Source organism: Oreochromis aureus, linkage group 1 (assembly GCF_013358895.1).
Source record: "Oreochromis aureus strain Israel breed Guangdong linkage group 1, ZZ_aureus, whole genome shotgun sequence".
Lineage (NCBI taxonomy): Eukaryota > Metazoa > Chordata > Actinopteri > Cichliformes > Cichlidae > Oreochromis > Oreochromis aureus.
In genome coordinates this window covers 9,881,272-9,907,150 of record NC_052942.1, presented here as the reverse complement: position 1 = coordinate 9,907,150, position 25,879 = coordinate 9,881,272, and the positions used below count along the sequence as shown (strand labels likewise).

The 25,879-nt window shown below is 41.9% G+C and overlaps 1 protein-coding gene and 1 long non-coding RNA gene across 2 annotated transcripts; one reads left to right on the top strand and one right to left on the bottom strand.

Annotated features, from left to right (window-relative positions):
• The first annotated feature begins 15,321 nt into the window (after window positions 1-15,321).
• LOC120435188 lies at window positions 15,322-19,392 on the top strand. Its single transcript, XR_005609584.1, has 3 exons — window positions 15,322-15,542; window positions 16,700-16,834; window positions 17,987-19,392. It is a non-coding gene; the product is annotated as an uncharacterized LOC120435188 (long non-coding RNA).
• A 4,319-nt stretch (window positions 19,393-23,711) lies between these two features.
• Window positions 23,712-24,686, bottom strand: LOC120440897. The gene is made up of 2 exons (XM_039614394.1): window positions 24,492-24,686; window positions 23,712-24,405 (listed from the first exon to the last, which is right to left on the bottom strand). The coding sequence occupies exons 1-2, from the start codon at window positions 24,684-24,686 to the stop codon at window positions 23,773-23,775; spliced, it is 828 nt and encodes a 275-aa protein (XP_039470328.1). The 3' UTR covers window positions 23,712-23,772.
• Window positions 24,687-25,879: the final 1,193 nt, after the last annotated feature.

The window sequence follows — 25,879 nt, the reverse complement described above, 5'->3', positions numbered from 1 at the left end:
TTTGGACATATTGGGACCCGATGAATGTAAAAACAAAAAATTACCAGATTTGGGTTTTTTTTACCTGATTTTTGTTTCTAAGAAAAATGAGAGCCACACATGAGGATATTCATTTAAAATTTTGAAAGAACAGTGGCAGTATAATGTCCTCGTAAGTGGATATCAGGCCCTTGTAGAGCAAATTTTAGTATTTTTATCTAAACAACCCAAAATGTGATGTCCACATATGTGGATGGCAAGTCCTAGGAGGTTAAACCCTGGGAATTGGATAAATTACCCACTCTAATGGACTGTCTTAAAGAGATTAATGGTTGGATGACAAACAATTTTTTGCAGATGAATGCAGACAAGACTGAATGTTTGATTCTTGCCCCAGAGAGTATCAAGCCCCAAATTAGTCAATATCTTGGTCCTTTCTCATCCTCAATAAAAGCTACCGCTGGGAATCCATGAATAATTTTTGATCAATCTCTGTCTTTTGATGCTCATATCAAGTCTGTGACCCGCTACTTCTTTTTTCATTTAGGAAACATTGCCAAACTTAGGACTATTGTCTCCAAAGGTGAACTGGAGATGCTTGTCCATGCCTTCATCTCCTCTCATTTAGATTACTGTAACACACTCTTTTCTTGTCTGTCTAAGGCTTCCTAAATCGGTCCAAAATGCCGCAGCAAGGCTTTTATCCCACAGTCATAAATTCTCTCACATCACCCCTATGTTAAAATCCTCGCACTGGCTTCCAGTTGGGTATAGATATCAGTTTAAAATCCTCACCTTTACATTCATGTCCGTACAATGTGAGGCCCCCACTTCTCCAACAAACGAGTTTCTCCAACCCTACTCTCCAAACCGGATCCTTAGATCCACTGATAGTGGTCTTCTAAGCATTCCACTGACCCATTTAAAAAACCCTGGCTCCAATATTGTGGAACAGTCTACCTCCCCCGCTACGCACCATCAACTCTGTGGCTTCTTTTAAAAAACAGCTTAAAACACTTCTGTTTAGACTGGCATTTAGGTAATATTCATGTGTAGTATGCTGTTTTATTGCATATGCTATTATACCATCTTTATACTGTTTTATTGTTTCAATTGATATGCTTTTATATTCCCATGTGAAGCACTTTGAAATAACTTCCTGTTTTAAAAAGTGCTATATAAATAAATTTTACTTACTTACTTAATAGCATTAGTCTCGAAATACAACACTTCATGGAGTTATTGGCCTTTACTATTTAGGACCAATATGGAAAAAGCAGTGTTGCATGGAGACAGTGTCAGCCCTGTCAGCGGCTGATCAGCTGATTACGGGGCCGGGCTTAAAAGAGAGATGCCACTCACCTGTTCGCCGCTCAGACATCGTTCCCTTCATGTCAGGAGCTCCGAAACTTTGCCTACGTCAGTCTCCGCCTGATTCAGCAACTGTGAGTGTTTTTTCCTCTCGATTCTTTCTCTCATCCGAGCCCTGCTCGCTCTCCATTTGTAACGCCAGTTCCGAAGCCAAGCTTCGTGCACAGATCGTTACTAGAATAACTGCGTGTCTGTTCCAACCCACCGCTAGCCTTCGCCGCGTTTGGGTCTAGCCAGCACGCCACACGGGCACGCCGAATTACTGTGTGTAATTCGCCCGCCGTGACAGGATGTCTGAGCCACACATAGACCCAGCGAATTGAACGGCTGAAAGCCGAGTACTATATCTGCGGCGGTGTGGTGGATCGGATGAGCACGAAACTGGAGTCTCTCACGGAACCGTCCTCCAACTTTCCACTTCCGTCACCTCGCTGCAACGACAGCCAGCGCCGGTGAGCGCGGAGCCCCGGATCGGACTGCCAGATAAGTGGAACGGAGTTGATGGCCGGCCTGATGGTTTGCTTGCCACTTTAGACATGCTGTTTGAATGCCAGCCCACTAAATACGCCACCGCCCGTGCCAAAGTTGCGATGCTAACCTCTCTCCTGTCTGGCCAGGCTCAGGAATGGGCGCGGCTCTTTTACAACAACAAATCTGCTGCTTGTAATGACTATGCTCTGTTTGTGGAGGAATTAAAAAAGACATTCGTTCCTCCGAGCAGTGAAGTGGAGGTGGAGTCGCAGCTGCTTCATTTACGCCAGGGCAGTCGACCCGTCTGTCACTTTGCCTCCCAATTCCGTACCCTGGCCGCTAAGCTAAAGTGGGGAGATGCTTCTCTACGCTCCATCTTCCTGGAGGGGCTGGCTGATTACATCTGGGATGAGATGACCGGCCGTGAGGCCCCTAAAACCCTGGATGAGGCCGTGGATCTCGCCCTGAAGATCGACCAACGAGTGATGTCGCGGCCTCGCCACACCCCTCGGGCCTTCAAACCCTTCCAGCCTCAGAGGACCACGTCTTGCAGCCTCCTCCCCTCTGATGGAGCCGCTGCTAGCCCAAGCCGTACATCCAGCGAGGAACCCATGCAGCTGGGCAGACTCTCCAAAGAAGAGAGAGAGAGACGCTGGCGTGAGGGTCTCTGCGCCTACTGCGGATCAGCTCGCCACCGTCGTCCCCAGTGCCCGCTACGTCCGGAAAACGACGACGCCAGGTAGACTGCGGGGGGGTCCCACCTGGCCAGTCGCACTCCGCCGGCCCCTCTCGCTTTCTGTTACCAGTAATATTTCATCTGAACTGCCGTCAGTCCTCATCAGAAGCCCTCCTGGACACCGGAGCCGCTGAGAACTTCATCGACCAAAAACTAGCCTCCCGACTTGGCATTCCGCTAACTCCTGTGGACCGATTCCTCCCAGTGACCTCTGTGGACGGGCGACACCTCCAACCCTACCCGATCCAGCTCCAAACCCAGCCGGTTCACATGTCTATCGGGGACCATCAGGAGGAGATCCAATTCCTAGTCGTCTCGGCCATTTCTTCACCACTTATCCTTGGATACCCCTGGTTCCGCCAGCACGACCCCCACATCTCATGGTCTTCCTGTCAAATCCTGGGTTGGGGTCCCCGGTGTCCTCGCCGCTGCCTTCTCTCTCGGACCCAAAAGGACTCAAAGTCAGGAGAGGCCCCTCCCCCGGAGCCCATTGATCTGGATAAGATCCCTCCGGCGTACCATGACCTATTTGAGGTCTTCAGTAAGAGGCGAGCCTCCACTCTACCTCCTCATCGCTCCTACGACATGGCCATTGAGCTCCTCCCAGGAGCGGTCCCTCCTCGTGGTCATCTGTTTTCTCTGTCTCCCGCAGAGAATAAAGCCATGGAGGAGTACGTTACTGAGGCCCTCCAACAGGGCTTTATTCGCCCCTCTACCTCTCCTGCTGCTGCTGGATTCTTCTTTGTCAAGAAGAAAGACGGCGGGCTCCGCCCCTGTATAGACTATCGGGGCTTGAATAAAGTCACCATCAAGAACCGCCATCCGCTTCCTCTGTTATCCACCGCGCTCGATTCCCTCTCCCAGGCCCGCATCTTCACCAAACTGGACCTACGCAGCGCCTATAACCTGGTGCGCATTAGAGAAGGGGATGAATGGAAGACCGCCTTCATCACCCCTAACGGGCACTGGGAGTATTTGGTGATGCCCTTCGGCCTCTGCAACAGCCCTGCCGTCTTCCAACATCTGATCAACGACGTCCTGCGGGATATGCTAGGCCGGTGGGTGTTTGCTTATCTTGACGACATCTTAATCTACTCCCGCACCGAAGTGGACCATGTTCGCCATGTGAGGGCCGTGCTGAGCAGGCTGCTCAAGTACCAGCTGTTCTGCAAATTGGAGAAGTGTGCATTCCATCAGCGGTCCACCTCCTTCCTGGGCTTCACCATCTCCTCCGATGGCCTGACCATGGATCCGCAAAAGGTTCAAGCGGTGACCCAATGGCCTCAGCCCTCCAGCCTTAAGCAGCTACAGAGCTTCCTGGGCTTCGCCAATTTCTACCGGCGTTTTATCCGCAACTTCAGCACCGTTGTCGCCCCACTGACATCTCTCACCAAACCAGCTAACCTGCCTAAACCCTTCTGCCTCTCCCGGATGCAAAACAGGCGTTCCGAGAGCTTATCCAGCGGTTCACCACGGCCCCCGTTCTGCTCCACCCTGACCCTACCAGAGACTTCGTGGTGGAGGTGGTTGCCTCCGATGTTGGCGCTGGCGCCATCCTCTCTCAACACGGCCCGGATGGAAAACTGCACCCATGCTGCTATTTCTCAAGGAAGTTTTCCCCACGCAGCAACGATATGGTGTCGGAGACCGAGAACTCTTGGCCATTAAGTGGGCCTTAGAAGAATGGCGGCATTGGCTCCTGGGGGCAAAAGACCCTTTTCTGATCTGGACTGATCATCAGAACCTGATCCACATCCGCTCGGCCAAGCAACTCAACCCCCGGCAGGCCCGTTGGGCCTTGTTCTTTGAGCCTTACAATTTCCACCTCGCCTACCGACCTGGTTCCAAGAACGCCAAGGCAGACGCGCTCTCCAGACAGTTCGCCCAGGGCGACCTCACGTCAGACCCAGGACCTATCCTGCCTTCTCAGCGCTTTGCTGCCCCCTTCGGTGGCCCCTGGAGGACTCTATCCGGGATGCCCTGACCGCGAACCACCTCCGCCTGACACCCCTGCTGGGAGACTCTATGTACCATCCCGATGCCGTCAGGAGGCCTTGCTCTGGGCTCACTCCTCCCGCTCTCTGGTCACCCGGGGCCTGACAGGACTCTCCAGCTCCTCCGTCGTGCCTTCTGGTGGCCCTCCATGACTCGGGACATCCGGGAGTTCGTTTCCGCCTGTGACACCTGTGCTCGGGCCAAGTCCTCTACTCAGCCTCCCGCAGGCGACCTTTGCCCTCTCCCTGTGCCGGGACGTCCCTGGTCCCATGTCGGCCTTTGACTTTGTTACCGCCTCCCGTCCGTGAACGGTCTGGACACCATCCACACCTTTGTGGACCGGTTTTCTAAGGCGGTACACCTGGTCGCCCTGGCCGGCCTCCCCTCCGCCAAACAGACAGCTGAGCTCTTCTTGGGCCATGTCGTCCGGCTTCACGGCTTCCCCAAGGACATAGTCTCCGACAGGGGCCCCAGTTCACCGCCAGGTTCTGGAAAGCCTTTTGCCGTCTGATTGGAGCATCTCCCAGCCTCTCGTCCGGCTACCACCCGCAGACCAATGGGCAGGTTGAACGGACCAATCAACAACTGGGACGCTTCTTGAGGTGCTTCGTCTCCGCCCAACCGTCGCTTTGGCCTCGTTACCTGTTGTGGGCTGAGCTGTCTCACAACCTTCACGTCTCTTCAGCCACCGGTCTTTCGCCCTTTGAAGTCTGTCATGGTTTTCATCCTCCTGTCTTCAGCCACCAGGAGGCGGAGGTCGACGTGCCTGCTGCCGAACAGATGGTCCGCCGCTGTCGTCAGGCCTGGATCAAGGCACGGGCTGCCATCTCCCGCTCCAACACTCGATGCGCTGCGCAGCATCGCCGCCGCCACCGTCCGGTCATCCTTTTCGGCCGGGGACCGCGTCTGGCTCTCCACGAGGCACCTGAGACTCCATACCGAATCCAGGAAACTCACTCCCAGGTTCGTTGGCCCCTATGAGATCACTGCCCGGCTCAACCCCGTGACTTACCGTCTCCGGCTTCCATCCGCCATGAAGGTCCACCCTGTTTTCCACGTCTCCCAGCTCAAGCGGCGCGTTGCTTCCTCGCTGGCGCCCCGTCCCGTCCCGCCCCTCCCGGTTCCTCGATGGGGACCCTATCTACACTGTCCGGCTCTTGGACTCCCGTCGCCGGGGTCGGGGGTCCAGTACTTGGTGGACTGGGCTGGTTTCGGCCCTGAGGAGCGCTCCTGGGTGCCGCCCCGCTTCATCTTGGATCCTCCTCATCTCGGTTTGCGTCGCCGCCGTCCTGGACCGTCGGTGCCGGTCTTCGGGGGTCCTGTCAGCCCTGTCAGCGGCTGATCAGCTGATTACGGGGCCGGGCTTAAAAGAGAGATGCCACTCACCTGTTCGCCGCTCAGACATCGTTCCCTTCATGTCAGGAGCTCCGAAACTTTGCCTACGTCAGTCTCCGCCTGATTCAGCAACTGTGAGTGTTTTTTCCTCTCGATTCTTTCTCTCATCCGAGCCCCGCTCGCTCTCCATTTGTAACGCCAGTTCCGAAGCCAAGCTTCGTGCACAGATCGTTACTAGAATAACTGCGTGTCTGTTCCAACCCACCGCTAGCCTTCGCCGCGTTTGGGTCTAGCCAGCACGCCACACGGGCACGCCGAATTACTGTGTGTAATTCGCCCCGCCGTGACAGACAGATACACAAGAAAACACAAATTAACTATGGGTTCAACTATGGGTTGAAATAATCTGCTTGTTTAGGGTAGTCTGATTGTTTTTAATAACGACTCTACAAGTAAGACTGTTTCATTCTCAATAACAGAACAAAAAAGAAAAATAAACATACAGACAGATTAAACTCAGGTCAACCTGTAACAGACTGTTGAGAGGAAAAAAAACCTATAGTGAACACTTACAATGGTTCATGATAAAAACAGTATATAGGAATACTATCTGCTTACATTCTGTTGAGTGGAAAGCTGACTGGAAAGCACTTCACAGCACAGTAAACAAAGGTAAGTCAGGAACAATGAACATTTTATCAGTGTAATCTGACCAATTACTTTTGAGTCGAATGAGAACAGGGGACTGTGTAAAAAGGCTTAGATTTTCTAATAGTTTGTGAAATACTTTTGTTCAGACACACAAAGCAAGTAGTCTGCATCATAAGCTCAAACATATCATGTATCTGTAACTCAAATTTATTTTGGTTGACTTTGGTTGATTAAGTGCCTATTATTATACAAACATCACTCTATATAGTTTTAACCCAAACATGAATACCAGCTGTACAATACTGTTAAAAGAGAATTAACATCTCTGCTTAACCATCTTTTTCCCTCACCCACAACTGCTTGCGGCAGATGGCCACCCCTCCTTGAGGCTGGTTCTGCCAGAGACGTTGTTAAATTAGTTTAGCCTTGAATGTGTGGCGGAAATGTTTGATCCCAATCTTTTGGATCAAAAGTACAGAGAAGAAAAGTCATCTGTGGGCCTTACTGTGTTTGTGGTGGAAAGGTTGGTTCCTCCATGAACACTGTATTCATTGAATATTGTAGAATGTTGCCTTCCAGTTAACAAAACTGGCAAGATGCTGTGTTTATAACAGTAATCACCTAACGGATGTACAAGAAACACTGGCATAACTGTGCCTGAACGAGTTCATTTACACATTATGTCCCTCAGTCTAACAGACTTTTTTTATATATATATCCTTGCTATCCTTGCCATAAATATGATCTCAAAATGTTCCAGCGATGTTTTCTTCACACTTCAGATTTTCACTTGACCTTAAGGATGAACTAACAAGATGTTATATTGGCCATAATGCAAGAATTTACATCTAATAGGATGTGATAACATTTAATACCCAGAAGATCAAAAGTCAAGCTCACCATTGTGTAGTTGTTTTTTTTAAGGAGTCTGCAAAAATGATGGTGCAGGCATGGAGATATTGTTAGCCTCAGCATTATACAGCATATATAAATGCTTCATACTATATCTGTCAAAGAATGTAAGCTGTACAGAATACCGACATGTATTTTTTTTTTTTACCTGAGTACTTAATACAAACTCAGCTGTGTTGCTAACAAACTGAGATATTAGCTATGAACTGGAACTGATGTTACAGCCAGTCTGTGAGTGAAAGATTAAAGCAGAAAGATTTTCAGTCTCTATTGGAATTAACTGCATTTATTCGGTGTTAACCAAAACAATTTTGGTGTTACTGTTCTTACAGATGTGGTAAAGATGTTGCTGTTTGCACATATTCAATAACCAGCTCTGCACAGAAGTTTAAGAAGAGTCTAGAGTTGACATTGCACCTCAATTTAAGAGCATCAAGTTAGTAATTAGAATCAAACTTATGAGAAAGGAGACCCCTTTAACACAAATCAGCATGATGATAACTACTTATAATGGCTGAAAGTATCTTTGAGTAAAAATAACTTTTTTTGTTTTGGTTTGATTTCAGCCCTATCAGTTGAAATGGAGGAGGCAACGTTTAACCTATACTGAATCCAGACACCAGGGGGCAATAGAGACATTTTTGGGGAACTGCTATGTCATCTGTATTTTCTACCATCATTACTTTAATGGAGAGCCAGTTCAGGCTTCCTGTGCAGGGGTAACTGTTGTAACTCACTCTAGTGGTGGTTTCTGTATTAATCCCACACCATTCCTTAGTAGTTATAATGCTCTAGCTCCTTGTAGTGGTTCTAAATAATTTTGGTTATGGAGTGCCTGTTAATGTTCTTGCTCCCCCTGGTGATGATCATATTGATACTACAGTTCTCCAAAGTGTTTGTAATATTCTAGCTCCCGCTAGTAATTGAATTGATACTATAGCTTTGCCTAATGGTTGTTCCTTATTATCAATATGTAGTTTATAGGGCAGTATTTGGGTTTTTTATGAGAATGTAGGTGTAAAAGCTGTTCTGATCCACACTCCAGCCCAGAAGTTGGCGGTAATGCACCTGATGTTCATTGCCAACTGCCATAAAAAGATAGAAGAAGAAGAACCAAGCCTTATTGTGTTTCAGTTTCATGTTCATGCTCTATACTTAACTCAATTACCTTGTGCCTCCAGTTTCCTTGCTAAGTCACTGCTTCACTCACCTGCAGCTCAATTACCTGGATGCTGGTCTCCTTGGCAAGAATCTCCGCACCTCTCTGCAACCCTGTCAGGAGATTTCCTGTAGTGCAACTCAGGTCAGAATATAAACGCTCAGACCGGTTTAACGTGTACACGGGTGAGACTCAGGGAGACTCACACCCTGCAGTAAAAGAAGCCTTTATTCATAGCTATTTTTCATAGCACGTACAGGAAGAGATAAAATAGAACTGTGCTGCGTGCAGGCTTCCTGTTGAGTCTGCACAGAGTGTAACTTCCCCATTTAAGCTGAATACTGAAAGAGCAAACACATTTAGATAATGAAATGTACTTTTAAGCATAACATAATAAAAATCCCAAAATCCTGAAATCCCTTGACAAACCCCTCCTCAGAAACAAAACTACTCACTGCTTTCACCTGTATGTCCACTGAAAAAGACATGGCTGGGAGATAGGAAAGGGAGAAAGAAAGATGACAAGAAAAACAGAGGGGAAGAGGGACAGCGAGAAAGGGCACTTAAAAAGAAAAAAAAATCTCCCGGATCACCTGTTGAGAGAAAAAAAAGAGAAAACAAGTAGAAAAAGAGAGCAGCATAATAAACACAACACCATCGCATTAATCTAGCTAAGTGTAAACAACAGTAAATATTGAATGTTGTTGTGCAGCACGCAGGACTGACAGCGCACAATGTGCTTTGAGGTTGCAGCCAAGAAAAGTGTGGTTTGTGTCTATGAACAGTGAACACCCATGTGCACACCTAAGTGGATGAGCGCGCTTGTATTCAAAAGCTTTCTCCATGTAACGATCTGCTAGAGGGTGTAGGGAGCCATAGCATGCATGGAGGAGATCCAGGCCCCAGAGTCCAAGAGCCCTAGAAGGACCACTGAAGGGGCACCTGTGCCACTGTCCTGGGAAGAGCTGAAGAGAACCCCAGGTGAGGGTTCACCCAGCAGCCACGCGGACTCTGGCATCAGCCAGCTGTGCCGGAGTGAACCGAGCCCCAGGCCCAGAGGCCGGAGGCCTGAGGGCCCCCCACCCTCTCAGAAGAGGCCCAGCCGAGCCACGGGCGCCAGGCCCTGCCAAGCAGCCACCGGGAGTGAGCGCCCAGCCCAGGATACCAAGAACCACCAACGCACCGACGCCTGAGGGCATCAGCCACCAGCAGGGAGTGTGGTGAGGGGAGAGAGGCCTCCATACTTTGCAGGGCCAGAGATGTTCCCAGAGAGGTGGAGTCTAAGACCCAACCTGACATATAGACACAGACAAACAGGCACACACAGACACAAACATGCATTCCCACCCTCATGCACCCATATACAAATACTCAGCACTCACCTAACATAAAGACAGACACAAATACACATCCTGCTAGAGGGGGAAACTGCACCTAGACCCAGGAGATGTTACCCTTTTCCCCGGGGTGGAGGCAAGCAGTGTGCAGTCAATATAACCACGGAGTGGTGCCGGGGTCACGGTAGAGCTGTCCATCCACGTAGATCCGGTCCACGGCAGTGACAGCACAGGAGCCTTTCTGGATGAAACTACGTAGGACTGGGAACAGGACCTTGCGTTGTTCCAGGATCTCTTTGGGGAACTGGTCGTTCACACTGAAGTCTGTTCTTTTCAGCTCCCTGCCGCGACTCTTCACCTGTTCCTTCTCTTTGAAGTGGCCGAATTCTTTTTTTGTTCACCACATTGCTTGATGGCACTTGTAATCCTTTTGTTTTCATTATAGAGGATTGGATAGTTATTAATTTATTTATGTTTGTATTAACAGCTACACTCTGATTGTTAGATAAATTGATTCCATTCTATATAACTACATTAAAATTACATGTGTTTTTTTCTCTCTTACAAACAAAATTATATGTCGGTGCAGGCTGCCATGTAGGGCGACAGGACACTTTCACTGCCCTGTCTGTAACAGGACAATCATATAGCATGGGGATATGGCAAGACTTCTATTGTCATGTCAGCATTCTTCAATGCCAAGTCAGCCAGCACTGTCAGGATTGCTCCCCGCAGTCATATGTTCATATCTTCTACCCTCTGTGCTGAATGAAACTATGGCTTATGGGAAGTCAATAAAAATGAAATTCTCTCACTGTGGTCTTAGTCTTCTTTAAAAAAACCAAAAACAACTTCAAGGCTCACATGATGAAGCATTCAAACAGTTCATTACTTGTTTACCTGCCCTGTCATCTGCAGTGTGTTTGTGTAGCTGAGACTACTGGCTTATATGCTGTGCAGAGAACTGGCCATGGGTTTTCTGTGCCAGTTCACATTCAGAGGAAAACGTGGGAGATCTCACAATGTCAGATGTGAGCTGGAGGAATCTCAGCAATATCAGTTGCTGGCTCAGCAGGGCAGACTAGGCTTCAGTTTATGTGAGCACATTTGCTCACTAGATTACTGTAGAGAAACTGTGAAAGAGCTATTTCTTCAAGAGGAAATGGTGGTCCTGAAATTCCTCGGGGGGCCAAGGCTGCTGCATGCGTTAGGAGACAGAAAGCTGTCCAGATGACACATGTTCCACTTTGTATGAGGGTACATTTTGGTGGATCCTCCTCACTGATATGTTTCTCTGTACTTGAGCATGAAATACACAGTTGCTGCCGGCTTGGCAGAATATTTGTGATTTACAATGCTCAGAGGAATACCTGGCATTGTGCTTTTGCAAAGCCACAAATATCACGCCGTCAATGAAAGCATTGCTAAATGGCATTCTCTTTTAGACACAGAGAGACCCCTTCCAGTCAAATGTGTCATTATCATCACCCCTCCACCCCCACCCACCCCTGCTATATCTATATATATCTGCTTGTGGTAGGACTTGATCTAAGCGGCTAAAGAAGGGCAGGAGACAGATGCTGTCCAGTGTAGGGAGTGATTTATTCACCATTTTTGTGACTGAACAATATTTACAAAAATAAATAAGAAACTCAACTTCCTAGTTAACTCAGTTCAAAGAAACATAACTGAAATTAAATCAACGGAAATTAAGGTCACATGCACACACCTACACTGACCTGGTCCTTTCTCTTCGAACACCTGCGTTCTTCTGCTTAAATAGTCCACTTAACCAAACAATCTCACCCCTGGACTATTCCATTAGGTAGGTAAGACAAACATTTCCCTGCTCAGTCCTATACTGCTACTCTTTTCTAGCAATAAAAACTCTGCAGTGTAATCAATACGTATCACAACACTAAATCCATTTTTCTACAAACACTCTAAAATCAACTTTATTAAATTACAAAGATTCTCCCCCTTCTTCACCTGGTCTCTTCTTGTGACGTCAGATTAACCAGGACGCTATAAATACAGGAAGTGAAACTACATTTCCTCCTTTTGTTAATGGAAGACGGATAGGTAAGGTGAGTTTAAGCTAAACAAATTAACAGGTGAACTAAATAAAATGTTAACTTAGCAAACTGGTCAGAATTGATTTAAACCAAGATGTTATGTTACATAATCTGTAAAACTGCAAAACATAAACAAACCCGGGATAGTACATGTTTGCCTACTACAGAATACATATGAGATATGGCTAAATCAAAACAAGAATGTTAACTAAGAATATGGACAAATGGTGTTCTCACCCACTTTGTCACACCACTATATATCTGAAGAGGAAAAAAATCCTCAATCTCTACCAGAAGATGTCATGTAAATGAAAATGGAACATCAGAAAAAGCTCATTACTTTTTAAACTTTGTGTCAGATGTGCCCAGACCACCCTAAACTTGATGAGGCTGGTCTAATTACTAATGAAGCGAGGATTGTCAGCATGATGGGAGTGATTGACAGTAAATTGTAATGAATCAGATTAAATCTCAGTGTGGAATTATGACTTATAATTGCTCCTACACTAATGTTTTGAAATTCATGTGGTTTGTCTTTAACAGATACCATAGATTGTGTCCTCAGTGCCACATGGTGTACAGATACCAGGAGTGGACGGATTAATGTGGTGTTGTTGTTTTTTTCAATGTAAATACAAAATTAAAATAAAACTTATTTCAAAATTTTGTTCACTTGTTTCCATGTTCATACTTGTACTAGAAGTTAAAATAAAAGATTACTGTAAATGTAACAGCATTATTTATAGTTGTAACTTTAAAATAAAAAGCTTACAGTTGCTATTAAAATTAATGTATTACCTTGTAATCAATAATATTTTTTAAATATTTTCTCATTTTACACATTAAAAAACAATTAATTAGAACCATGTTTATTTCTCAGCAACATCAACAATAACAAAAACGCAAAAACATCCTTTGTTTTTTAAACCTTTTATTCCAATATATTGCAATACAGGATACAACACAAAAACATTTCTCGTGCAACATAACTGTGTTCAAATTTGAAGTCGGGTGTTTCTGCCTACTGTGGAGGTAACATCTCTCCACCTACTGTGGAGCTCCACACCTTACAGTGTCTCCAGCCAGGTGCTCTTAGGGGGGGAGTTTTTTCCTTCAGAACTCCTTTTCAGGGGGTATGCTGAACGATAACATATGAAAATTAAGAGACTATATTGTCTTTAGATGAGAAATTAAAATTGGTCATGTTGGATTTATGAGGTCCTTATTTGCAAACTCAAGAACCGCGCTTGATTCATTTTACACATTGCATCAATTAAACTGAGGCAACAAGTGAGTGAAGGATAACAAAAACAAAAATTCTGATTCCTCACGGCAGAAATTACATTTGTTTTCTTTATCAAAACACTTGGAGAACTATTTGAACTACTGATATATGCATAGTATTATTATTATTATTTGCCCAGTTAAACTTCTCAGTGAGATTTTAATCTTATTTCCAAGAAAGACCTGGCATCATAGCAGCAAAAGTCAAAACACAGCACACAACAACATAACAAGTAGGCAACATGAAAAATATACAAATCGGATCATAATTCACAAAGCAAATTATAAAACAACTTTTTCAACTTCTCCAAGCAGACCAGAGTAGGGAGTTTTCAGCGAAATGAGGGTAGGTAGAGTTTGTTGCTAGCTTAAACTAAGGTCGGTGCACAGATGTCACATAGTTTAAAAAAAATAAATAAAGAACATGCAGTCCTTATTTAGTAATGATTTTCATTGTCTTTAAATCTTCAATCACCACGGGAGTTTTCATTTCAGTTTCCTCATTTATGTTTTGAAGGATAACACATATTGAAAGAAAATGCCACACCCATGCAATAGAAGGCAAGTGGAAAAGTACTGGACAGGGCATAGATTCTTAAGTGTGTAGGTAGGGGGCAGTTTTTTCTCTGTGTTTTTGTCTGTGTGGACAATAAAGACAGAGAGAGGTCCTGTGCAACTTGAATTTTCAACAGTTCAATACATTTTTAAAACGTATGCTTTGAGTTTGCTCATCTTCGCTTAGAAAACTCGGAACTGTTAAATTATTTCCTCCGTGCGACAGCAATTCAAAAAAGTTGAACAGTGGTTCTGACTTCAGACAGGTCACTAGAGACCAAAATGTGGCAGAGAGCAACAGTAGCTGCAACACAGTATGCTCCTTAAATACCCCAAGTTGATGAGCAAAATATTAGTAAAAGTACAAATAATTATAGTTTAAGCTGTATGTGGTTCAAAACAATAGCAGGAGCAGCTTGTCGGCAAGGAGACATTTGAGATGTGATGTCACAGTGTTATGACTGTAAAGCTTTTGAGCAGAAGACAAAAAGAGCCTGGTCTATAATAGTATCTAATTTCTTACAAAAGGCGTAGAATAGAAGTGGTACAGGGTGGTTTCTTCTTCAGTCCCATGCCTGAGGAAATGTTACCAAATTAAAGGTTAAAAGAATGTACAACAAAATACAATATAACAAAATAAAATAAAAACCTGTAAAACACATAATCAGCCGACTTCTCATAAAGTTGTGTTTTTAGTAAAACACTTATATGGGAAAAAACATTGCATAGCTAGTATTTCACAAAATGTATAAAGAAACAACAAAAACAGAACCTGCCACTCCTGTTCTTAAAGGGAAAGCTCTGCTCCTCCTCCTTGTTCACATGTGGGTACTTGGCAGTGTGATTTCTTTTAGTGCCTGAGTGGAGTACTACTAAGAGGCAACATACAGTTTTTCTTGCTGTACTGCAGGTATATAAAACAAGCTGTGGACAGTAAGTCATTTTTCTTTACTTTTCAACAATTAGAAAATATTTATCTTAAAGAATTTTTAAAAACTATAATAACATAACTTTATGAAATGGGACACTGGATTAAAAAAAATATATATATATATATATATATATATTTTTTTTTTTTTTTAACTGTGTAAACATTCATGGATTTAATTGTTTAATTTACAAAAGCTGAATGTTGAACAAAATTGAGTAGACCTCAATAATTCAATTGATCTGGCATGTTTCTCACCAGTACAAATTTAGTTTGTTACTGTAGTTTAGAACCAAGGTCACATAATAGGACACATAATAATACTTATAATAATACTCATTAAAGCTTAAGTGAAAAACATAAGGTTGCTGTAATGATGAGGTTAGTAGCTTGTATAGTTAAGGACATTAACTAGGAAATTAGGGTATGTGAATATAATTCCTCAAACATAAGGTACATATATATAAAGCATGCTGGTTCATATATATATATATATATATATATATATATATATATATACTGTAAAAAAAATCCGTAAAAATACAGTACAATCTACTGTATAAACGTGAAGGAATTTTCCGTATTAGTCATTTACAGGTATTTTTCTGTAGTTCTCAACTACTGCAATGCATTGTGGGAAAAAGGACCCAAAAAAGGAGGGAAAAGTCAGAGCAAGAGCAGCCATTAGACTTCTTTCAGGCTTCATCTGGATTTTGGACTCTGGAGTTGGAGAAACTGCCTTCAAATTTCCGTGGTAAGTATTAAAACTCATGTTTTCTTTTATTAAAATAATGTTTTCAAAAGACTCTGCATTTTTATTTAGAAAAATTGTTAATTTATTTGTTAACTGGTTTTGGCTGTCTCCAGACAACTCAGGAATATTTTGCTGACTCATTTTTTAAATAATCGTTATTTAGGTTTAACATGACTTAAGCTTTTCATTTTAGTTAATGTTATAAATAATTTTTACTGTGATACCACCAGTTTTGCCCTTCAGTGGCTGAACCAGTTTTCATAAATATTATAGTTAGCTGTCTGTGTCTCTCTGGGTATTACACAGCTGTGACTACTAACTAGCTAATTAGCGAAAGTCAGCGATGTAGCTAACTGGGAAAAGTGGGAACTTCATGGTATGTATAGAGAGGAAGAAATTATTTTAGGACTCTAATAAGTGCTATATCAATACCTGTGTTTTACAGTTGGCTCTACTGTACACTTTAAAGGGTTTCAGGCAAAGTTACACTAACCCTAGTTTAAGCCTCAGACCTTCCTGGCTGGCGCTAGCAAATGCTAATGTTAGCCTCTGATTTGGGCTGCTAAAGTAAAGACTTTTAGCTAGCTGACCAGCATAGATTATTTCGGTGGTTAACAGACTGTAGTGATAATATTATTGAAAGTATAGTTTCACCTCATTACATTTACAATTATGTCTATTTTGTAGCACATAGAAATGTTTAGTTAATATTTGCAGACGGACACATTTTCCCTGTAACTGTGTTTTTACTCCAACATTTGTTGAAAATGTAATTTATGAAATGCTGAGCAGCATTTCTAGTATGTGGAATATTTTTGTCACCCCACTGTGCTAATGTGATTAAATACTAATAATTATTACTAAAAAAATTCAATAATTAATCAATAATAACTATATCTTGATTGAATTATATTGTAAGCGCAGTGCTGGTGTGCAGGAGCTTTATATGCCTTGTGGGGGATGCTGACATACTGTTATGTCTATATCAAGCTTTTAGCCAAATATAAGCAGAGATATTTGTATCTTTCTTAAAAATTCAGATCCTTAGAGATTATTTGAGAAATGGATCAACAGCTATTACTACTTGAAGTACTCTAAATCCTGCAGTGGAAAAATATCCCTTATTTCACCTTTGATCACACACTTTGGTTTTCCAGTGCAGAGCAATGGCCAAGCAAAGGAAAGACTTCCCCGAGTGAAAAAGAAGATGAACATACAAGCTGGTGATGATCCAGAGCAGCTGGTCTCAGGAAATGAAGAAAAACCCTGATCACCTTTTCCACAGAAACGAGGTGAGTTTAATGTTGTGGTTGATTTAGTTTTTCAAGGTATGTATGTTACTTCAATTATAAACTGCTTTTGTTGCAACAGAATGTCGTTATGTGTATGCAACTCTACGTGAATTATAATCCTTTGTAGGGCTGTGTGATATGACCAAAATCTCGCATCCCAATATAAGACATATCTCTCCTGATAACGATATAAATCACAAAATAGTGCATTTTCTGTAAATTCTGTGATTCTCGGCAACTCGACTTCGTGAAGTGTTTTCAGTTGGGCGTCGTGTACCTGGAGTCGAGTGTTTTGACCGATGCATGAAACTATACATTTTTAGACATGAGTTTAAACGGCCGCCATTTTCTTTCTGAGTATTTGTTACACGGCGTGCTGCGAGGAAAAGCCTGTTCTAACGTTTGAGTCTAAGGATTATTTTGAGCACCTGACGGCTCTTTTTTTTTTTTCATTCGTAAACTCTCTCGAAACTCTTTCATGTGATTCTTGTGTAGGTGGTTAAAGAGGTTTGTCGCGTTTGAGTGGTGGTGGGGACCAGTTTGTGTCAGACTTTTCATAACCAAACCATGTCCATGCTACAGAGGTAGCCCCTCGTTTAACAATAAGGTCCTCGATTTGTTTTGACTGGTCCATCTGCTTGGAGCTAGCTGGTTCTGCCTCATCCTTGCTGGCCATGCTGGTATTCTCTGTGCCTTCATCTGCGTGGTGACTGTAAGCGCCATTTATAGTTACTTGATGTTTTTATTTGAGGTCATTTGTTTGATGCATATTCTGAAATTTTATGTTTGAGAATAATGTATATCATTTCAGTTCATTTTGAAAAGTCTCAACAGAAACTTGAGCTTTATTGTGAAAGGAAGTCCGTCCATAGTGTGGTTATTGTAAGTATAAGAGAAGGAGAGAACTTTAAGAAATAATATAGCCACTACAGTGACCATCAAAACCATGAAAAAAATATTGCCGTAAACAGTTTATTTTGCAATACCACAAAACAAATGATAGCGTATAATATGAAACGATAGACATTTTTATATCGTCATATCGCACCATCCTAATCCTTTTTTTGTTTATGTTGTTTATGTTCAAGGTAAAAAATTATAAAAAAATACAAACTTTTAAAAATGTCTTGTTGTTTCTCTTTTTTTCCTCAGAATAAATTACGACTAGTCTCAATGGCTGAGATGGAGGAGGAACACAGCGACACGTTAACCCGACTGCTGCAGTTCCTGTATGAACTGAGCAACTCCAAAAATCCAAGGAAAAGCTGAGTGTATTTTATTTAAAGCTCAGATGGACCTTGATGGACTAACATGCAGGCTGCATTCAGGACTTTGTCACACTGGTATATGAAGAGTGGTAACAAGAGAAATTGTGCACACACAACGTGTCACTTTATGCTTGCTCTTCTCCAGCCTCTGGTGTCACTTTGTAGTAATTAGTCTTACTATTGTCTTATTTGTTGTGATTTAGGGTGTGTGCGCACAAGCAGAGGTTTTTGTTTGTAACCGTAACCTCGTTTTCAGAGCCTTGTCTAACATTTAATGGTCGTGAAATATGTCAGACTTTTTCCTCTACTTAAACAGCTAAGAGCATTTGAACACAGTGGAGAAAAAGGTGTGCATTAAGGATTTTGAACTATGATGTTTAAGTGTTGTCACTGCCGAGGATCCTTATTCACTACGCTGCTGTTTACAGTTTAACTTTTCATCAGAACAAGCACTTCTAATTGTACTTTGCTCCTCACTGACAAAGCAAGTCCAGTAAATGCACTTTTATCTTTAAGTTTGGGACAGTAATCTGTCTTAATTTATTTTGTGCTTTAGTTATCATATGGGGAAAGGTTCTGTGGTTATCTATCCGTCCTGTTCGCATAAACCTGAAGTTCAGGAACATCATCTTTAGATCTGTTCAGTTTTATTCATGTGGCACGACTTAAACAGTCAAGTATGTTATATTGTAAGGTAAAGACCCCAAAGAGTTAATCTCGGACAAATGTTCACACAAATGTGAATTACATTCACTTCATTAATGAAGTAAATGCAATTCAGTAATCAAATGTGTTTGGCTATAACTGACTACATGTGTATACTGTACCATAAGTGGACAGACATAGATGTAAACCACACCTTAACCATTTGGCTGAGGCAAAACTACCACAAGGCAGTGATTCTAACTAAAAGGTACTCTGGATATTATTAAATGTGAACATATCGTTAAATATGACTTAACTATATTTTTTGTTTGTCAGGTGTCCTGTTTGAAGAAAACACTTGGTAGCCACTTGAATGAATGTAAATAAACACATTTACATGAGGGCAACCTGATTTCAAGGAAATAAAAATGCTTAAATTTGAAAGCTTGTGAGTTATTTTGTTCATGTATCAGCTGTTTAGTCGTTTTATGACAAGATGGATGCTGTCATTATATTTTAGTATAGTGTTTGAGTTAAGGAGAATAAAAGAATATTTAACATTAATTGTACCAATGTTGTTGTGTATGAAGTGCAAATTAATTTAAAAAGTTTTAATTTATGAATTTTTGAGCATATGGTGTACTAGGTTGTAATTGCATAGAAATGTACGTTTAAGGATATAAAGAACTATATGTAATGAGTTACAGTGAAAAGAACTGTTTGGAAATAGTAATATAAACAGAAATTTCAATTTTTCTATTAACGGAAAATATCAGTTAATGATACAGAAAATATACTGTGAATAAACGGAATTTTCCGTTTTATAGCTGAAGGAAATGTCCGTAAATAGTACAGAGAGTATACTGTAAATCTACAGAATTTTCCGTTTTATCATTTACAGAAAAGTCCGTCAAACTTCCGTAAAAAAACAGAAAATGTACTGGCAGAAAATTACCAGGACATTTTCCGTTTTTCTACGGAATCTTTTTTTACAGTGTATATATATATATATTTATATATATATATGTATGTATGTGTGTGTGTGTGTGTGTGTGTGTGTGTGGTGCAACAGATCACTGTTGATCCGTGATCCGAACCGATCCCACTCCACGGTTCGGCACGCACGTGATCCGACGATTTGAAAAAGAAAATAAAAGTGTGTGTATGGTGCGCGTGGTCAGTCTGTCAAGCGATAGTCATGGCCAGCGCTAGCGGTCTAAGTGGAGGAGCAGAGGAGTTTGCGGTATTTAAGCAGCCCTTTGCTGTCCAATCCGACTGGGCTAAAGCTATTACAAAAGCTATTGAGGTGTTTATAGCTGCAGACATGAGGCCATATTCTGTCGTGCAAAACAAGAGGTTTAAACATATGATAAAAGTGCTTGAGCCACGCTATAACATCCCATTGCGCGTCCACTTTGGTGACAAGATCGTTCCAAGCATTTAAAAGTAGGAAAAGTCTAAAGTTATGGCTGAACTATCCCAGGGATCTTCTGTTGCCCTAACTACAGATGGGTGGACCTCCAGGGCAATGAAAAGCTATACCTGACCGTGACCGCTCATTATATCACAGCGGAGTGATATATACAAAGCCCTGTACTGCCCTATATTGCACCTTAATTTGTTTTTATATAATTGCAGGGTATGAGTCTTGAGTTGAATGTTTTTTAATGGGCAAAAAATACTTTAATAAATAAATAATTTTTCTTGTCTTTTTTTTCTTTTTTTCTGATCCGAAAATTGATCCGATCTGTGACTTAAAACCGTGATCCGATCCGAACCATGAGTCTTTTGATCCGTTGCAAAACTAATATATAAACATGAATGGTTTCTTTCAATTCTGGTTTGCATTCTCTTAATATTATATATTGATATTAGAATGTACCATAAACATTTATGAGTACATTCATGATTCTATGAAGTAACTAAGTCAAAATACTTGTATTTCCTTAAAGTGCAAGAGTTTTGCTTGCTAGAAATACCTGAACCTGAAATTTCAGAGACAAAAAATCTTTACTATTAACTGTATGCGTGTCAAATGCAGCACGATGCAGATGTGGTGTAAATTTCAGAGTAGGAAAGTGATAGATTAACATGTTTGTTATTGTACTCTTAAAAAGTGCTGTGTGCTCATGTGTCTTGAAAAGGCATCCGTTACCACATTCGGCTTCTATTACACCCCAAGAACTCCAAAAACTTGATCTTGTCTTATTTCATAGTAAAAAAAATAAATTCTTGTTCAGTCACAGAAATATTATCTTTCTGGGAGCTTTCCAGAGGAACCAGAGGGCAGGAACTTGGGAAAGGACCTCCTCTCACTCAGCCTCAATATACAAGAACTGGGGTTTACTTAGTCACAAGCATACAAACACACACACTCTCACAAAAAGAGAAGAGAGAGAGAGAAAAAGGTAAAAAATGATAAGCCAGCAAATATGTAGGCCAGCAAATAAAATAGGCAGACACTCATTCTTGCACATCTTTGACCAACGAAGACTGCCAAAACAGTCGTCGCAGAAAGGTAATAATTCAAACAAACAGAACCCACCTAGCTTTTAAGTTCTTGCCAGTCTGTCCAAACAATGAATGGATGGTGCTCCCGGGTAGATGGAATAGCTCACTCAACCAACCTTTGCACATTTAATGTTTTTTCTTTATTTTCATGACTGTTTACATTGTAGATTGTTACTGAAGGCATCACAACTACAAATGAACACCTATGGAGTTATGTAGCAAACAAAAAAGTGTGAAATAACTCAAAACATGTTTTATATTTTATATTTTTCAAAATAGCCACCCTTTGCTTTGATTACTGCTTTGCACACTCTTGGCATTTTCTCGATGAGCTTCATGAGGTAGTCAAGGTCAAGGTCAAGTTTATTTATATAGCACATTTCAAACAGCCGATGCTGCACAAAGTGCTTAACAATATAAAAATGGCATTAAAAAGCAACAATGTAATACAATAATAACAATATAAAACAATAATAGGACAACAAAAGAATTAAAACAATAACTAAAACTATTTCAAATAAGACCAAAATGCTCGGGTTATAGTGTGTTAAAATCAGGGCATAAAAATGTGTCTTTAGTAATGATTTAAATTGCTCAAGTGTTTGTGCAGATCTAATATTTAGGGGGAGACTATTCCAAAGTCTGGGACCTGCCACAGAGAAGGATCTATCACCACGAGATTTGAGATAAGTCCGTGGGATGGACAGCATTAATTTTGAGATAGACCTCATGGTTTTTCCTGGAGCATAAGCAGAGAGGAGCTCAGACAGGTAAGGAGGGGCTCGGGCATTAAGTGACTTAAAAACAAAAAGTAAAAGTTTAAATTGGATCTTGTAGGAGACAGGAAGCCAGTGTAAAGAAGCTAAAACTGGGGTTATATGCTGTCTCCATTTGGTACCAGTTAGCAGGCGAGCAGCTGCATTTTGAACCATCTGAAGACGATGGATGGTGGCCTGATCTAGACCATAATACAATGAATTGCAGTAGTCCAATCTGCAAGTAAGGAAAAGGTGAATAACACGCTCAAAGACGTTAGGTATGGCTTTACCTTGGCTAGCTGTCTTAACTGAAAGAAGCAGGACTGAACTACTGCACTCACCTGCTTATTCAATTTAAAAGAACCATCAATGTAGACACCAAGATTTTTTACATGTGTTTTACAATACAAGGAAAGGGCGCCCAGAGTGCTGTCGATATGATTAAAGTTACCAGAAATGACAACCTCAGTTTTATTTTCATTTAGCTTTAAAAAATTTAATGACAACCACTGTTTGACATCGTCAAGATAGCGTAATAAGAGCTGGGGATGGTCTGACCCTGCTTTTAAAGGTAGGTAAATCTGCAAATCATCAGCAAAACAGTGAAATGAAATGCTGTACCGCGAGAAGATGGAGCCCAATGGCAACAAATAGAGTGCGAACAGGGCAGGACCCAAAATAGAGCCTAGAGGTACACCGTATTTAAGAGAGGCTATTTTGGAGTTATGGGGGCCCATATTGACATGAAAAGACCTTTCTGACAAGTAGGACCGAAACCACTGGGCAGATCCTTTTAGGCCAGCATGAAATTCTAGCCGTGATAACAGGATGTCATGGTCGACCGTGTCAAATGCTGCTGACAAGTCCAACAATAAAAGGGCAGCGGGGCTGCCAGAGTCCAGAGTTAAAAGAATATCGTTAAAAATCCTTAAAAGTGCCGTCTCAGTGCTATGTAGTGATTTAAAACCAGACTGAAATTTTTCAGAGATCATATTAAAATCAAGGTGGGCCTGCAAGTGTAGGTAGACCACTTTCTCCAAAACTTTAGACAGAAAAGGAAGCTTTGAGATAGGCCTGTAATTGGACAGAACAGTTGGGTCGAGGTTATTTTTTTTAAGAAGAGGCTGAACTATAGCTTGTTTAAAGCATGATGGGACGCAGCCTGTAGCAAGGGACGTATTAATTAATCTCAGGATAAAAGGCCCAACAGTATTAAAAGTGCTTTTACAGTTTTTTTTAATTGGTTTGGCACTATTTTCATAACTAAAGTGTGCATTTTCAAATCTCTCAGTACAAAACTCACATTTGATCACATTTGTAACACCACTAGTCATTCTTTCAAATCTGATGTCATGATTTCATTGCATTTGCACATATTTACATTCCACGTAATCATTGTATCAGAACACATGATCACTGTGATATATTTTGAGAACATTTGCTTTAATCACCCAAACAAAACAGTAAGCTCTTTTATCAACTTAGTACTTTTACCAATCATTTCATTCAGGAGCAAATAATACAAGGTAAGCGATTCAAATTGTCCTTGGTGATGAATGAGTGTAACTGAACTGTAAAACTGTACACAGCAAATATTACACTTATGTTCAGACATAAAAAAAATTATATAACTATACATATACATATACATACACACAGACACACACACACACATGAAAAAGGGAGAAAAAAAACAAGTCATTTACATACGCAAAATATATTGTCATTTCATTTTATTCTCATCACTTTTACACAATTAATCAAGCCGGTCATTAACATTGGGCCATAAATTTTCATCAACATCACAGTGGATGTCTTCGTTGTTCAGGCACCGTGGGAAGAATCTCCTGGCATGACGAATCCAGGCTTGACATTGCTCAGCAGTTATATCACCACAAGCTTCACACATGGCTTGAAGAAGGGAGACATGCTCATGGGGATGGCGATCATACACCTTCCACCTCCATGTAGAGAAGAATTCCTCAATTGGGTTGAGGAAAGGGGAATATGGTGGAAGATAGAGGGTCATGAAGCGAGGATGTGTTTGAAACCATTCCTGAACCAGCTGTGCATGGTGGAAGCTGACATTGTCCCACACAACAACATAGACGATGTCTTCTCCCTGACAGGCCTGCTCCAGTTCATTCAAAAAAACTATCAGGTGTTCAGTGTTGTATGACCCTAGAACTGGTCTACAGCCTACCACACCATCTTCAGATATAGCTGCACACATTGAGATGTTTCCCCCACGTTGTCCAGGGACTTGGATGGTAGCCCTTTGTCCAATAAGGTTACGTCCTCTGCGTCTAGTTTTTGCCAGATTGAAACCGGCCTCATCAACGAAAATATACTTGTGATGATTCACAGCAGCGTCCAGCTCCATCACCCTCTAAAATGATAATTTAGTTAGTTTTTTGTTACAACTAATAGTTGTCAGTACTGTTACAGTAATTGCATGCCAGTTTAGTGTTGTACCTGAATATATTCTGAACGCAGTTGTTTCACCCGGACATTGTTCCTCTCAAAAGGAACCAAGTAAATTTGTTTCATGGAAACTTGGTGCTTCTTCAAAAGCCGGGCAATCGTTGGAAGGCTAATTGATGGCACATTGGCAAAGGTGTCATTGCTGTTCTCAATAGCCTGTTTGATTTCAGACAGTCCGTATGTCATTCCTTGCCCTGACCATGTCCACCACAGCCAACTCCTGCTGGTCAGTCAAAACACGTGGCGACCACCACCAGGTTGTCTCCTGTTAATTCTGAGGACAATCATATACTGTCAATATTGAAGTATTACCAATCACATTACTGTGAACTGACAATTACATGTTGTTCATCTATACAATAGGGTACTATTTTCTAGAAGTGAAGTTGCTATAGCAGACATACCGGTTTTCTTGGCGAAAAGTTTGGATGATAGAGCTGACAGTTGACAACCGTAAATTAGGCTGTACCAACCTGGCAGCCTCAGCCATGGTAAAGCCTCTGTTAACCACATGGTCAACAATGATGGCCCGGACTTCATTAGAGATGATGGTGCGTTGAGCACCACCACCTCTTCCTCTTTGTCCGTGCCCACCTCTCTGTCGAGGAGCACCACCACCTCTTCCTCTTTGTCCGTGCCCACCTCTCTGTCGAGGAGCACCACCACCTCTTCCTCTTTGTCCGTGCCCACCTCTCTGTCGAGGAGCACCACCACCTCTTCGATGAAGGTTTCCTCTCCCTACGAGTCTATCCTGCTCCATATTTAAACAGTGCAAAGTCTCAAACACAGTTCTACTTATATGGTAACTAATTGTGATCATCACGGGGAAACAATTAGCAATTAGTACTTCTAGATTGAAAGCCCTTGCAGCAATGTGTAACTTACAAATGACCAGACAACAATCAGTCAAGTTGAAAATCCATGGACATAATGCATGATTCATTGATTAAACATTAAAATCAGTTGAATTGAATGACAGACAAATGTATTAAACTGAATGATAAGAGATGCAAATCAAAAATTTTATAGTGATAACATTATGAAAGGCAGTAACTGTGAACGAAACATTTATTTAGATGAAACACTTATTTTGTGTAGTGAAAAGGATATTTTGTCATTATGTGTATTGTACTAACACAATTGGAAATATGCTGAAATGTTTGAAAAAGGTGCACTTTTGATGATCTGTTGTGATATAAGTATGAAGAGTTTTGAAAATGCACCAATTGCTTGTGAAAACTGCGCCAAACCAATTAAAAAAAATTGTAAGAAAGCTTGGAGGGAGACAATCAGAGGGGCAGTGTGATGATCTTAGGTTACTAACTACCGCAGTCAAGTCATTAAGGGAGACAGGATCAAACTGCTCTAAGACAGCTGAG

Bases quoted from the DNA above. Each gene is read 5' to 3' on its own strand.
- LOC120440897 (XM_039614394.1), bottom strand. From the start codon at position 24,686: ATGACATACGGACTGTCTGAAATCAAACAGGCTATTGAGAACAGCAAT. The intron at 24,406-24,491 runs GTACAACACTAA...TTATCATTTTAG, and splicing joins TGCGTTCAGAATATATTCAG to AGGGTGATGGAGCTGGACGC.